The following is a 16,531-nucleotide window of genomic DNA, read 5'->3' on the forward strand; positions in this document are numbered from 1 at the left end:
CGCCTGCTGTTGTGCAGTCTGTTAAATTTCCTCATCCTCTTTTTTTTTTCTTGCATATACCCGAAAAATCTCGGCGGCCTTCTATGGAATGATTAGAGGAGGAGTGATGGGGAAATGCTGTTTCCTAAAATAAAGCACCAAACAAGATTATATGTTGTTATTTCCACTATTTATTTATTTGTTTTAAAAAAATTTTGGGGAATCAGTTCCAGACATATAAAGGTGCACTCGATATATCGTAAAGTAACAGAGGAATTCTGTGTATTTTAATTGAAATCATGAGTGCTATAGCACCAACAAAACTGATAGTCACATAGTTATTAACATGTACTACTTTTTTTTATAAAACTACGTGATTTAAATAGATAGAAACAAATAGGAAATAAAAACAGAAAAAAAATAACGTCATGCCATGAAAGCTCGACGAAAACAATCAACAAGAAAAACAAAACGAATTATAGTTAATACTAATAATATTATGTGTACGATAATAAAAACATAAATAAAAAGAATTAGAATGGCTATGAAAATAAAACAAACCAACAAAAAAAACAATACAGAACATTACAGAACATAATTTTCAATTGAACTGGTTTTTTTTTAACCAAATGATTGGGATGACACAACTTTAATACTTTAATGTTTTCATTTGAAAATTATATCCACACGTCTTTTTGATAATCCAGCACAATGTTCTACAACACAAGAAAATTGCCATCGTGGGTGACGGTTACAACGAACCAATGACTCTAAATGTTTTCATTTCTTTTATAACATGTTCTACATACACACGCCTGCTGTTGTGCAGTCTGTTAAATTTCCTCATCCTCTTTTTTTTTTCTTGCATATACCCGAAAAATCTCGGCGGCCTTCTATGGAATGATTAGAGGAGGAGTGATGGGGAAATGCTGTTTCCTAAAATAAAGCACCAAACAAGATTATATGTTGTTATTTCCACTATTGGAAATTGGAAAAAAAATTGGCGCATTTGGTATACATTTGCTTGATTGATTGTTGGATTTTTAACATACAGTGGCAAGTATTCATGACAAGATTAGCATTAGATGAAAGATTGAAAAATGATTGGGATGACACAACTTTAATACTTTAATGTTTTCATTTGAAAATTATATCCACACGTCTTTTTGATAATCCAGCACAATGTTCTACAACACAAGAAAATTGCCATCGTGGGTGACGGTACAACGAACCAATGACTCTAAATGTTTTCATTTCTTTTATAACATGTTCTACATACACACGCCTGCTGTTGTGCAGTCTGTTAAATTTCCTCATCCTCTTTTTTTCTTGCATATACCCGAAAAATCTCGGCGGCCTTCTATGGAATGATTAGAGGAGGAGTGATGGGGAAATGCTGTTTCCTAAAATAAAGCACCAAACAAGATTATATGTTGTTATTTCCACTATTTATTTATTTGTTTTAAAAAAATTTTGGGGAATCAGTTCCAGACATATAAAGGTGCACTCGATATATCGTAAAGTAACAGAGGAATTCTGTGTATTTTAATTGAAATCATGAGTGCTATAGCACCAACAAAACTGATAGTCACATAGTTATTAACATGTACTACTTTTTTTTATAAAACTACGTGATTTAAATAGATAGAAACAAATAGGAAATAAAAACAGAAAAAAAATAACGTCATGCCATGAAAGCTCGACGAAAACAATCAACAAGAAAAACAAAACGAATTATAGTTAATACTAATAATATTATGTGTACGATAATAAAAACATAAATAAAAAGAATTAGAATGGCTATGAAAATAAAACAAACCAACAAAAAAAACAATACAGAACATTACAGAACATAATTTTCAATTGAACTGGTTTTTTAAAAATATGTATTTCAATATTTCCCTTTATTTATCTTCTTGCCAATTTAGCTAGAAATTACATCAGTAATAATCTTTTTAGGCGAATAAGTGACAATTGGGATTTAAGAGGTTTGGGGCAAGAAAGTTATCCCGAATTCGAGGATGTTTTATTTTCAAATTAAAAACCTTTTCTTTTTAGAGGCGTTCACTCCTAGATTTGATTTACTTCTTTTTTTGCGCAGGGCTTTTAACCTTTGATCTGAGCCAAGCTAAGTTTTCAAAAATGCCCCTCCAATTCCAACAAAAAAATAAGACACTCAGTACAGATCTGATAGTCCTAGCAGTCAATATAATATGTCTATAACTTAAAATGGTTTAAAAAAACCTGCATGTATATTTTATGTAAAAGACATTTAACGGAAATGCACAGCCGATAGTCCAAAATTATTGAATAAATGAGTGGTCCATCTTTTCTAGTTATCTCGACTATCTATCTTGCCCCTCATGTCTGAATTTTGTGCTGAAAATCAAGTTTCATTTAAGAACTTTGTACAAATAGTCCCAAATATGTTTCAAGAATTGCTACATGTCGTTGGTCCGAGGATTACAAAGAACCCCACATGGTACAGACGGACAGATAAATGATTTATTTAACAAAACAAAACAAAAATCTACGATTCATTGCCATACAGAAATGATAAATCACAAGCTTAATCATAGAAATGGTTTACGGCTTTTAGAAAATGTGGCGGTTCGTACTATTCCGTTTTAGACCGTTCTCGTTCATAATAACCCTTACTTATACCGTACCAAACCGCTGTTTATCCGCAGTACATACGTCCCGACACGTGTCGTTGCGTACTTAACCGCGGCATTTCCGTATTGAACCGTGTCTCACCATAAGAACCCGTATAGACTGGTTCCTGATCGCAATATTCAGTATGTTACAAATATACCAACATATTCATTCAAACAGGAAAAACAAGTGTCTAATCTATATAAAAAGCGAGAAACGAGAAACACTTATAAACCAAATCTACAAACGATAACTACTGAACATCAGGTTCATAAACATGTACTACTGTGAATCTCTATGATTTATTTTTATCTGTGCCGCACACAAAAATGTACAACTTGCTGCCACTGTCAGCTGTCTATTTTCAAATTTCAAAACACTAACTAAAGTCTTAACTTATAGAAAGTCAGAGGATGGTGAAAATAAAACATGACCGCTGTTACAATTAGTTTCGCCAAATTATACCAATGCATTTGCAAACACTTTACTCCAGATTTTAAGTACGGAAGTGTACATAATCCGACCCGGCGCACTGTTAAGACCAGATTTTCAGTACGGGAGTGTACACAATCGATATCATTGTTATACACTGTAAATAGCAGATTTTATATTCGCATATGAACAAAGTCTAGTCACTCACTGCTATAAGATAAAAATGTATATCAAATGCGAGTTTGATGATATCATGATTTTCGTTCTCTATCCATCTGTAAAGCATCAGAATAAGATGGCGGTTGATCATCTGGTTGTGGTGGTGGTAAGCTAGGGGGACTACTCAATGGTACCGTTAATGGATATTATGATTGGTGTGTGTATCTATAGTTGGTGGATATGCAATAATTTGAACTTGTGGTTGTGGCGGATGTGTCATGTAGTCAAGTGGTTGGTACGCATGAAGTCTTTGTGGATATTGCTAAGTGCCATAACAATTTGTGTGATGTAGATTGTCTGCAATAGCAGAATTACAAATATGGATTAATTCATTACATTTTCGATAGTGAAATATATATCATTGTATTATCATTTATTTTCATACGGCCTTTTTCATATATTTTTCAAATGTGAACTTATTACAGCGTGATTTTTGTTTGTTTTTTTTTTCTATAATCGCTTTTAGTAGATATACATAATTTATGTTGTATTCATTTTGTTATGAAACACACGTTTTTAGGCCAATAAATTGTAAAAAAGAAGATCAGTGGTACATAAATTAAGATGTTCTGAATTAGTCCAATCGATAATTTACGCATGTCCCATTGTTTCTATAAATGAAAGCGAAATAACGGTAAAGATTTCTACGTTATTTAGAATATTGACAAAAATGCAGAAAGAAGAAAAAATATTTCTACGTTATTATACGCAATTAAAAAATATTGAAAAAGGCACGCGGAAAGGAAGAAAATTGTCAAGATTGATCAAATTGATAGTGAAGTAACACTCTTTTCGTCTAAACTTTTAGGAGGTCGATAATGTCTTAATGATAATATATACAATGAAAGGTTAGAATTCATTTGACTGTCCCTCTGGTATCTTTCGTCCCTCTTTTAGTTATTAATAAGTAGATTGTATTTTACTTATATAAATACAGAACATTATTTGGATGAAAGTATATCAAAATAAAAGGGCTGTAATAAATTTCCTAAGCGGGAGTCACTGCAATTAACCTTTTCTAGAACATTCTAATGGCTTATATGTTTACTTAGATATTTTCATTTGAAAAAAAAGTATTATGGGTATGTCCTGCAAAATAATTGGTTAATATTGCAGAATATGTCGGATGGGAGCAGATTTTTATATTAAGATCATATTGTATGTAGACTATTTAATAAAAAGTACAAGCAAAAATTATGACCGTTCAATCAAATAAAATCAACACAAAAAGAACAAATTTAGGTGAAGAATGTGAGTTTTTTTCATTTATTATTGAATAATATTACATCATTAATATTATTATATATGGGCTAAAACGGAACAGCCAAAACAGCATCGTGTGTATAGGGTTTTCACGGTTGACAAAATTACAGAATTTGCCCTATTAGAATCGAAATAATTCATGGCAGCCGAAGATTTGTTTTCATTTAACCATGGGTTGGTCATTTATATTCATATTTCACCCCTCGCTATCGCTCGTGATAAAATAATAGAATATAAATGCCCAGCCCATGGTTAAATGAAAACAAATCTACAGCTGCCATGAATTATTTCTTAACTATATAAATTATCAATCAATGCTCATTTTTCTATAATATTTGTACTTGCAGATGAAATACGCTAGTGAGGTTTTCAAAAGTTCCATTATTGACCATAGTCACAAAGTTTCCGAACAAATATCTGAAGAAAAAAAATTATGAACAATCCTTAAATGTTATGATTTAACCCAAATTATGCATATACGTATACCATAATAAACAACAGACACATATTAACAAGTCGTTTAATTGCACACCAGCGAATATTAGATTTTAAGTTACTTCTTAAACGAAATTATAATAAACAGCTGCGCCATGAGCGCATGATACGCCCGTCACATTTTCAAAGAGTAAAGATCAATAAAGTTCAATTAATTCTCAATGTCATATTAGAAATTTATGAAAATCAAAAGGGATCTTACAACAATAGATATAAACAATTCACCAAAGTTTCATGAGTATTGCTGACAGCATGTTTGAGTTATTGTCCGAAAACTGGAAAATCCCCCCTTTTTTAATGAATAAAACCCCATAACTCAGAAATGTAACATGTAAAATTTATAAAATTATAAAGGGAGCTTACATCAATAGATATAAACAATTCACCAAAGTTTCATAAGAACTGCATGCTGAAAGCATTTATGAGTTTTTGCCCGAAAACTGGAAAATCCCCCTTTTTTTATGAATAAAACCCTGTAACTCGGAAACGTAAAATCTAAAATTTATAAAAATCAAAAGCGAGCTCATGTCAATAGATATAACCAATTTTCCACAATTTCTTGCAAGTTGATGAAAGCATTCTTGAGTTATTGTCCGAAAATTGGAAAATCCCCCCTTTTTTAATGAATAAAACCCCATAACTCGGAAACGTAAAATCTAAAATTTATAAAAAACGAAAGGGAGCTTACGTCAATATAAACAATTCACCAAAGTTTTATGCAAATTGGTTAAAGCGTTTTTGAGTTAATGTCCGACATGTTGACGACGGACGGACAGACGGACAACGGTATACCATAATACGTCGGGTAAACGGGCGTATAAAAAGTATAAAATGGGTCAATTAGCTTGAAAATATCGTTTCAAAACCCCGTATTACATGTCCCAGTATAAATCCTATTGTTTTGTGTAAGTTCATCCAGATTTTTAATTCCGTTACAGATTATCTTACTATTCGGTCGTTGTCCTCAAATTTGTTTGTATGTCTGACAACAATTTTTTGGAACGCAAAACCTCACAATGTATTTATAGAACGAAGATGAAAGAGTATATTTGTTTGTGCATAATATGTAACATATGTATGATACATGATATTATTTTCTTGAAAATTGGAAAAAATAATTTTAATTGATATAATTTAAAAACTTATTACTAAAAAAATAGAAAGTCAAAGGATGTTAATAAAAGCATGACCATTGTTACAGTTAGTTTTACCAAACACCAGAAGTATGGAAGTGTACAAAATCTTAACTATCGCACTGTAAAAAACAGATTTCCAGCACGGGAGTGCACACATTCGAAAACATTGTTATCCACTTTAACATGATGTTTAAAGAGCAGATTTTCTACACGGGAGTCTACCAAGTCTAGTCAACCATTACTATCGTAAGACGAACATGTATATAAAATACGAGTCTGATGATATCATGACTTTCGTTCTCTATCCATCTGTAAAGCATCAGAATAAGATGGTGATTGTTCATCTGGCTGTGTTGATTGTATGATATGACTACTCAATGGTACCGTTATTGGATTGTTATGATTAGCTTCTTCTTCTTAGTATCAGCCTCCTTTAATTAGGAGCACCTCCAAATATATATGGAGTTTTGCCTTAACTTTAAAATTTAAAAGGATAAAACAAAAATGATCTTTTTCCAACATATGTACAGCACATATAAATAAACAATAAGAGTGTCATGCAAGGCATATTTACATGGACCTTTTTGTTATAAATTAGTCTACATACAAGTAGATTCACTTACATGTATGTATGTATCTCAGTTTTATTTATAATTAAAAATATGTTTCATTTGAATTTGCTTTTTAATATGCATAAAAGATACAATAAAAGGAGGTTTTATTTAGTAAGATCTATGTATTAAAATAATAAGTTAAGATGTAAGAATTTAGTAAAATCTAAAAAGGCAGGTTTTCTCAGTGGAATGTTATATGTACTTCATGATCAATGTATATATAAAAATCAAAATAAAGTAATATAAGCTTGTTTTGTCACCATCAGTAAATTTAAAAGGATATATACATGATCTGGACCCTATCATAAATGTATTAGTGAGTTAGCTTGTGTATTTATAGTTGGTAGATATGCTATATATTGAACTGGTGGTTGTGGCGGAAGTGCCATGTAGTCAAGTGGTGGATACGCATGAACTTCTTGTGGATATTGCTGAGTGCCATAACAATTTTGTGTGATGTAGATTGTCTGCAAAAGCAAAGTTACATACATTGATTAATTCATTCGGTTTCAAAAGTGAAAATATAAATCATAGTGTTATCTTTTCTTTTCACACGGCCTTTTTTATATATATTCATATGCGAACTTAATATTACAGGGGTTTTTTTTGTTGGATTTTTTAGCAATAATTGCTTATAGTTGATACATTATTTATTTTGTATTCATTGTGTTATGAAACGTAAGTTTAATCATGTTGAGGTTCCACAAGAAACTTTGACCGTAAATCTTTTTTATTCCAAATAAAGGTAAGAAATTATTATTAAGCAATTGTAAGAATGAAGATTAGTGGTACATATATTAAAATATGGGAATATCCTGCAAAATAATTGGTTAATATGTCGGAGTAGATTTTTATATTATTTAAAGATAATGTTTTGTACACATACTATTTGATAAAATGAGTAAGAAAAACTTATAACAGTTCAATCAAATATTAACGACAACAAGATTGAAATAAATATATGCAACGAGTATTATTCTATCTTCACAAGGTTACTCATAATCTATTAGATTTTTTATTTTAATTGTTTTACATGTTGTCATGCCGGGGCCTTTTATAGCTTTCTATACGATACGGGTTTTGCTTATTGTTGAAGAGCGGAAGTGACCTATAGTTGCCTACATTTAAGTCATTTAGTCTCGGGTCGTTAGTTTTCTCATTGGAAATCATACAACATCTACTCAGTTTATATACGTTGATTTGTACATGACGTCACATGGATAAAGGAAAATGCTTACGTGAAAGATAGGTTATATTGCATTTGTTACCTAATTCGTCATTACGGAATCTAATGAACTATGGGCAGTTTCATTGTTCGAACCGTAGAATTAAAATAGCATCATGTCATAGGATTGTTTCCATTGTTTAGAGGGATTTTAACCAATCACAAGCTTTTAGAGTACGCTTTTTTTAAATATTACCAAATATGCATTAGATTCTGAAACGGCGAATTAACAAGAATAATCGGATTAGTCTGTACCCACACCACTTGTTATGGTACTCACTGTTGTCCATAACAACTGTCCTCGGTTGTATCCCCTTGACTGCCACTATGTGTCATACAGGCACGTACACAAAAGATAGATATTGCTACTACGGCTAAAATGGCACAAGTTATAATCATTCCATGTATAGCCCCTTCTGACCTGAAAAAAAATAAATGAAAAAAGCCGCACCTGACGTGAAAAACAAACTCAAAGAATTAACTTCCTCCGTTGAAATATATAAACGTTAATAAGGCCCCTCCTAAAAGGAAACACAAATGCTTTCTCTAAGAAAGTGCACCGTTTTATCGGAGGAAAACGCAGGTATGAACTAGTAAATTGTCTACTACCAGTAGGAAACAGCATACAACTATCGTGATTGATTGAATGATTGGTGTTAAAAGCCAATTTCAGCACTCCTGCACTATTTTGTTTTTGTCAGTTTTTATTGGTGGAGGAAGCCGGGGTGTACAACTATCGTGTGGTACGTGTCACAGTGTGTATTTATTTTTAAATATTTTTGTCTTTTTAATTCAGTAATCAATCAAATTGTATTTTCCAAAATTTAACACTATAAGGTATGGAAAGATCATGGATTTAGAATATTTTTATTTGTCATTTGCTCGAACAGAATATTTTTTTTCAATCAAATTGGGGATCAAAACATTTTTGTAGGGAAAATCCATATCCCCCTTGAAGTTAAATGATCGTTCCCTAACATGAACATCAAAGTATTATAAATTTTGGGTTGGAAGTGATTACTATAAATTAATCGAGCTATATATATGATTTGTTAACTAATTTCGAGGTGATTTTTTAACGATTAAAGCTAGTTATAACAATAAGCATATGCAAGTTAGTTGCCAAAATCAGTGAGTCGCAAGAAAAAAAAAGCATAACAACGAGTCATTCCAATGTAATGTTTTAAATAAACTGTTCATAAGTTTTTATATTTACGCCAGACTCAATTCAATGTAATTTTTTTTTTTACTGTTTAATTATTGTATGTACTTTTTTTTCTATTTTGAGTGGCGTGTTGGAGTGAGAGAGGGTAGATAATGTACTTACAATCCGTCATCATCCTTGTGGTCATCATGATCAAAGTAACAGTATACAAGTACATGCGTATCGCGGTCAATGTAACAGTGTTTTAGTGCCGTATCATGGTCCACGTATATGTAAGAGTTTTTTCCTGACGTACCGTGGTCAAGGTAACAGTGATTTGCTGACTTATCGTAGTCAAAGTAACAGTATTCAGCTGAATTAAATTGTAAAACTGAAATGAAGAAGTATATAAGTGTCACTTCGCCAATTCAATATCCTTATATATCTAACTTTTTTCATCGGTCTCTTTACATTTTACCATAAGTTTAACTTCATTAAAGCCATACTACGTATATCCTGAATTGTAAATTATATCTATTTTTTCACATATCAATGTTTAACTAACGTTGAAAAGTCCTCCAGTGAAACATTTTGTACCAGAAAACCCCTTGGTACTACTAAAATTTACATGTTGTGTTTCTGTAAATCTTGATTGGCGTACTATATAGCCTGCGCATTTACCCTAGATTGGGTTGCAAGTTTATGCACAAGTAAATTTGGTCTTAAAATGATAAAAAAAATATTTCTCAATCACAAACCTTTCATTCGTGTAAATTCATTTGCTAGTTTCACACGTTGAAGTAAAAAAAAAATCCAAAAACACTGTTTTTACAGAGTAGAGCTACTTTTACATATGGCCGAAATGTGGTTTGATGAATTGGTGGTGTGCCACCTATAGAAAATGATTCATGTACAGATTACACAAAGAGACTGTTAAAAAACTTTGATTTTTTTTTTCAAAATAACAAGTACAGATATTGACAGTTGTATTATAGAAAATTATGGATTTTTTAAAATGTATTGTAAAACATGATGCGCTGATACATTTGTACCTTCTCATTTTTTAAGAGTGCTTTCCCTCTAGATGTCTTTTGGTTATTTTTGTCACTCGGTTGCTGTCCGATTTTATTGCGCATAACGCATATGTGGTCATCAAATATTCTCGAGATAAAAATAATTGGCATGTCAAATACGTCAAAACTCTGCAGCAAAAAAAAATAATCTGAACCAAAAGGATGCAATCCAGATTATGTTTAAATACAAATATTTAACACTTAAGTTTTTAAATCAAAATGTTTCATATCAAGCTAGAAAGAAAATAAAAACATTAGGTTTGTCTAAAAACACTTAAATGAAATTGAAATTAAATGCTAAATATAGCCAAATATAGATGGCCGTGTGCACCGTAACTATTATACACTTTAAAGTGATGCCAAAACCTCTCTACCTGTCAATGTATATAAGGTATATGTCTAATTCATTAACAGCTTACCATGTACCACAGTCCAAACTAAAATATGAAATAATTGACTATAATCCATAATAACAAACTTTACTAAGTCTAGTCAGTATCGAACATTATTATCAACAATCCTAAACCAATTATATCCGGGTTTTGAAATATCATGTGGTAATGATTTCATTGATACATATACCTGCAAACTGATATTATATATACCATAAACATTTAAAATTCCAAGGTAAGTCACAATGTGAGGGTCGTTTAATTGCGCACCAGTTTTTTGAGATTAGAGTTTTGTGAAATTTTTATATTTTTGTCAAAGGGTCAAAGTAAATATTTTGTCTAAATTTTATGAAAATTAAACGAGCCAAATTAATGTTAGTCAAGGTGTTTGGTACCACCTTAAGTCAGCGAACAACCACACAAAGAAGTACATGTACATGTAGGTTCGGTAAATACCATATTTGGCCTCGAATATTAACTTAATTGTTTCAAGATGATAAAAGTCCCAAGTTGATGACAAAACACCTATGACATTGAAATAGAACTATTGTTTTCAAGCTTTTTTTGTAATGACTAACTATCGCAACGAGACTAAACGATAGTTTGTAGAAGTCACAAAATGATTTCCAAAATCTCTGACTTTTATTCCTTTTAACTTACTATTGTAGCGGGTCTTGGTCTTAATAAAATTCTCAGACTGATTTGAATGTAGTTTATTTCGTTACTTCGTTCACATCAAACCGTAAGAACTACAAAAAACAAATAAAACAATCATAAGAAAAAATTCCATACTATTTGGATTTAGTAATTATATACATAACAAGGCAGGTAAGTTATATCGTTTACAATTACAGTACATGTATAGCGGTGCTAATAAACCTGATCACGAATAACCTGTTGTTCGTTAATAACATGTATGTTTTGTGTTCGTTTCCGTATAAATTCAATAAAGCAACCGTCATTGATCGATAAGTTCAAAGTATCAACAAATCATGGTTGAAATCATAAAATTATACACAAATATCAAATATTTCCCTATAATAATTATAAACCTTCCATGTGTGCTCGATAAAAAATATTCAAGCTTATTTGAATACTTAATCATAAATTAACTAAGTGTTTTCATCTTAAAACCTTGAAATCTTAAAATTGTTCACAAAAATCATTTAACCCTTTCAAACACATAATTTTACAATTTACAATAGTAAAAGAAAGATAACTCTGACCATAAAATGTGCGGGTAAAGGGAGATAATCCACTTTTTAAACAGGGGTTTAATACAATCAAAAGTTTCATAAAACGGAACTTAAAAAAGGTAAAATTACACATAACTTGCATAGATAGTCTAAAAATAATATATATTAAATGTATATTACAATAAACACTAATAAAAATGAAATATCAGGAGTGAATGGGACGTTTACATGTTTGCATTTCACGAGCCGTTATAAACACCATTTATCTAGAAAATACCATTTATTTCATGGTCAGGAACATTTGCACGTTAAACATACATATAAATAATTACCTTGTTCCTCTGACCAAGATGCTAATCGTTATTTATTTAGTTCACATTCTTTCACATGTTCGTTCTTTTTGGATAATAATAAGAGTGGGGAAAGAAACCACTCAAACAACCATAACATTTCGGCCCAAATACCTTTCGTCCCAAAACACTGACATTTACACTCCCCCCAAAATCAAAATTGATTTTTTACACAAAATGAAGTGTTTTGAATAAAATACATGACTTGTATGAAAAAAAAAAAATAATAAAAAATGCAAAAGTATGTACAAATACAAAATGCAAAAATACTACTCTCATTAACCAATACTCTTAGCAAAGGAAGTCTTTTTAAAAAATGATACGGTACATAAAATCTTGGGAAATAAGCTCAAATTAATTTTCAACATGTTCTACAAGCAAGACTAATTTATGCACACTTCTTTCAAGAACAGAAGATGACGCAGAGTCTTTTCTTCCAATTTTCAGTTTTACTCTTCTGACAAGTCCATCATCGTCTGTGTTCACCTCGACAACTTTAGCTAGCGGCCACTGATTGCGAGAAAGGTCAATATCCTTAACGAGAACAATATCGCCTATTTGCATATTACGGCGAGCATTATGCCACTTTTGTCTAAGAGAAATTTGGGCTATGTATTCCTTCTTCCATCTTGCCCAGAATTGTTCTAAAATATACTGAACAAGTCTCCATCGTTTCCTAAGATATAAGTCTTCCTTCACGAAATCACCTGGTGGTGGGTATGGTATATCTGATTTAGATGTGAGAATATGATTTGGAGTAAGAGGCTCAGGTGCCTTTGGATCTTCTATTCCACTAACGGTTAGAGGACGACAATTTACAATCGACATCGCCTCATAAAAGATAGTTCGCAAAGACGAATCATCTAATCTTCCTGGACACAACATCAATACTGAGTTGAGAATATTTCGCACTGTTCGAATTTGTCTTTCCCATACTCCACCAGTGTGGCTTGAACACGGAGCATTCATTACAAAGTCACATTGTCTTTCCACAAGAAATGATGCTATTTTGGCCAATTTTGTCTCCCGTTCAAATTCGTTCTTAGCACCAATGAAATTTGACCCTTGATCTGAGCGGATCTGTCTAACCGTTCCACGGATTGCTATGAATAAAGCAACGTAGAGCATTTATGAAAGCATCAGTTGACATATCGTCAAGCATTTCGATATGAATTGCACGCGAGCACATGCACGTGAGTAAAAGTCCATATCGTTTGAATTCCTTGCGTCCTTGTTTAACCATTAAAGGACCAAAGCAATCCATACCACAATACATAAAGGGGGGCGAAGGCACAACACGGTCTTCAGGCAAGTCTGCCACTCTTTGAGTAGGGCGTCTAAGCTTTCTACAAACAACACACTGACGAATGAATTTCGCAACAACTTTGCCTCCTCCGACAATCCAGTAACCATGTGATCTTAGCTTATTCAAAGTTATCCCTCTTCCTTGATGCTGGGTATTCTGATGAACATGAGCTAGAATCAATTGTGTGATATAGCTATCCTTTGGAAGAATTATCGGATGAATACATTGAGAAGGAAGATCAGCCTTTCTCAAACGACCTCCAACACGTAAAAGTCCATTTTCAAGAATTGGATCAAGCGGATAAAGGTGGTTCGTTGACGATAACGTTGTTGACGATTCAAGAATACGGATTGTGTTGTTAAAGGCGTCCTCCTGGACAAGTTTAAGAATAATCATTTCAGCTCTTTGCCTTTCCTGTACTGAAGGTGATTGTTTTCCTTTAATTCCATTAGACAGTCTTTGTAGCCTAGCCATGACTGAAATTGCTGTGGACCAGCAAGAGAATCTATTTAGTCCTTCCAAGATACTGGGAAAAACATTATCTGATTTTGTACATAGAGTGTTTACATTTATAGATTTAACCTCTGGGTCACCTAATTGCAGATTTGTAACAATGCCTTTTGTTTCAAACTGCCTTTTCCATAGGAATAAAGGACCAGTTAGCCATGTTGTTTTAGAAATGTCAGCTGCATTGAGGCCTCTTGAAGCATAATCAGCAGGATTATTTTCAGATGTCACATAGAACCACAGTTTTGGATCAGTACATTCTCGGATAAGCTGAACACGATTGGCCACAAATACATGAAATCGTCGAGCATCGTTGTTAATATATCCTAATACAACTTGAGAATCTGTCCAAAAGTATTCCTTGTCTATATGCAAATCTAGTCTTTAAGATATGTACACATTTTGACAGATAGCACTGCAGCGGTAAGTTCAAGTCTCGGAATTGTAACTACTTTATGTGGAGTAACTCTTGATTTGGCAATAAGTAATGAGCAATGAACTTCATTTTCACTAACATATCTTATATACGTACATTGTCCATATCCTTGGGTACTTGCATCCGAGAAGTGATGTAGCTCTATTGAGGTTGGTTGACCAAAGTCTGCCGGTTTGAGACAACGAGGAATCTTCACATACTGTAGGTTGGGAATGTCGTCAATCCAACTTTGCCACTCTGAACTCATAGAATTAGGGAGCATATCATCCCATCCTACGCCGTTTTGACACATTCCTTGTAAGATACGTTTTCCTTTCAGCAAGAATGGACAAACAAATCCTAACGGATCAAAAATTGAGGCAACTATTGACAACACATTTCTCCTAGTAGGTAGTGTATTTTGAATTTTAGTTTGAAATGAGAATACATCTTCCTCTACAGACCATTGCACACCAAGTGCTCTTTCAACAGGTAAGTTTTCCAATGCTAAATTCAGGTCCTTGACGCCTGATGCTCGTTCAGAATGCGGTATTGAATCCGTCATTAACAAGTTTTATCGCCTGAGTTTCGGTTTCTACACTAGTTAAACCATCATCTACGTAAAAATCATGCTGAATGAAATGTGAAGCATCAGGGAATTTCACTTCCTGAAGTTTTGCCAAGTATTTCAAGCCGTAATTGGCACAGCCAGGAGATGAAGCGGCACCAAATAAATGTACCTTCATTCGATATTCCAATGGTTCGTTCTCTGAATGAATATTACCGTCCTTCCACCAAAGAAATCGTAGAAAATCTCGGTCTGATTCAGACACTTTAAATTGATGAAACATCTTCTCTATATCACATATGATAGCAACTGGGTATTGTCTAAATCTGCACAAGACAGCACTAAGTCCGTTAATGAGATCTGGTCCTGTAAGCAGATATTGATTAAGTGTTTCGTTTTTGTATTTGGCGGAACAGTCGAACACAACACGCAGTTTATCAGGTTTTTTCGGATGGTAAACCCCATGGTGAGGCAAGTAGCATACATTACCGGAAGTTGTTTCCTGTTGTACGAGTTCTGCATCTCCATTTTCAATTATCTCTCGCATAAATATTTTGTATTGTTCATAGTACTTATGATCATTTGTAAGCCTTCGTTTCAAATGAGCAAGTCGTTGAATTGCTTGAGGCTTATTGTTGGGTAACGTAGGTCTCTCCTTAAAAGGAAGCGGTAATTCCAAGTGTTTGTTATCAAGCTGATGAATACCATTGTCCACAATAGAGAAAAAGCGTATATCATTCTGAGATACTTGTTTACTTAAGTGTCCCTTATCTTGTGCAAAGTGTGACTCTAGTACATTTATAAGGTCTTTAGGTGAGCAAAGCGGCAGCTCCTTCACTGACGTACGGTGTGTGACACCTTTGATTGAAGATCCATCTGATATGGTTTCCGAGTAACCAACTACACTCCAACCAAGTTGAGTTTTCACTGCGTACGGTTCATTTTCCTTACCAATTAGAAGTTTTCTAGGTGCTAGAGCCTGAGGACAATTATAGCCAATCAGAAGTCCTATCTCACATGACTGTAATGGCGGTAAGTCATCAGTAATCTCCTGAAGATGAGACCAGTCCTTAACAGTGTTTTTCTCTGGAATATTCGAACGGTCGGCAGGGATAAAGTCTCTGGTGTAAGCATTATTTATTGTCACCTTCTCACTTTCAGACGATTTGAATCCTCAAACTTGTAGACCGCATACTTTTGAGCTTTCTATAATAGTATGCTGAGAGGTCATTGTTGATAAAACTAAGTCTGATAGGTTCACACGGTATATGCAGTGATGCGGCTGTATCATCTAGGATAAAGGTTGTATCACTCTGAGTGTCTAGTAATGCATATGTAAGAATCTCTCTAGAGGGCTTATCTTTGTGAGACACCCACACGGGAACAATCATGGATGTACTCTGGCCGTTATTCTGACTAACCCTTAATGAGCTTGCTGGTTTTAACTCTACGTTGTTTACAGCATTTGAATCTGGCTCGTTTGACGACTGTTGTCTAACACGAGGGCGTTCTTCATGTAAGCATGATAGATGCTTGCCTTTACAAGTATTACAGGTATGTTT

At 33.1% G+C, this 16,531-nt stretch overlaps 2 protein-coding genes across 6 annotated transcripts in view; one reads left to right on the top strand and one right to left on the bottom strand.

Annotated features, from left to right (window-relative positions):
- Positions 1–16,531, top strand: part of LOC127739083 (cytochrome P450 2C29-like) — a 480,581-nt gene that overhangs the window by 431,420 nt on the left and 32,630 nt on the right. The gene's annotated exons all lie outside the window — the stretch shown is intronic.
- LOC127739092 (uncharacterized) lies at positions 2,690–10,849 on the bottom strand. Of its 2 annotated transcripts, none has more exons than XM_052250686.1 (4): positions 10,655–10,849; positions 9,346–9,553; positions 8,299–8,439; positions 2,690–3,582 (listed from the first exon to the last, which is right to left on the bottom strand). In XM_052250686.1, the coding sequence occupies exons 1-4, from the start codon at positions 10,701–10,703 to the stop codon at positions 3,510–3,512; spliced, it is 471 nt and encodes a 156-aa protein (XP_052106646.1). In that variant the 5' UTR covers positions 10,704–10,849; the 3' UTR covers positions 2,690–3,509. The 2 variants fall into 2 exon arrangements, 1 of the variants encoding a protein (XP_052106646.1); XR_008000281.1 differs by lacking the exon at positions 2,690–3,582 and adding an exon at positions 4,523–7,260 and having other exon boundaries at positions 10,655–10,845.

The sequence above is a fragment of the Mytilus californianus genome, unplaced genomic scaffold (genome assembly GCF_021869535.1).
Source record: "Mytilus californianus isolate M0D057914Y unplaced genomic scaffold, xbMytCali1.0.p SCAF_4, whole genome shotgun sequence".
Taxonomy (NCBI): domain Eukaryota; kingdom Metazoa; phylum Mollusca; class Bivalvia; order Mytilida; family Mytilidae; genus Mytilus; species Mytilus californianus.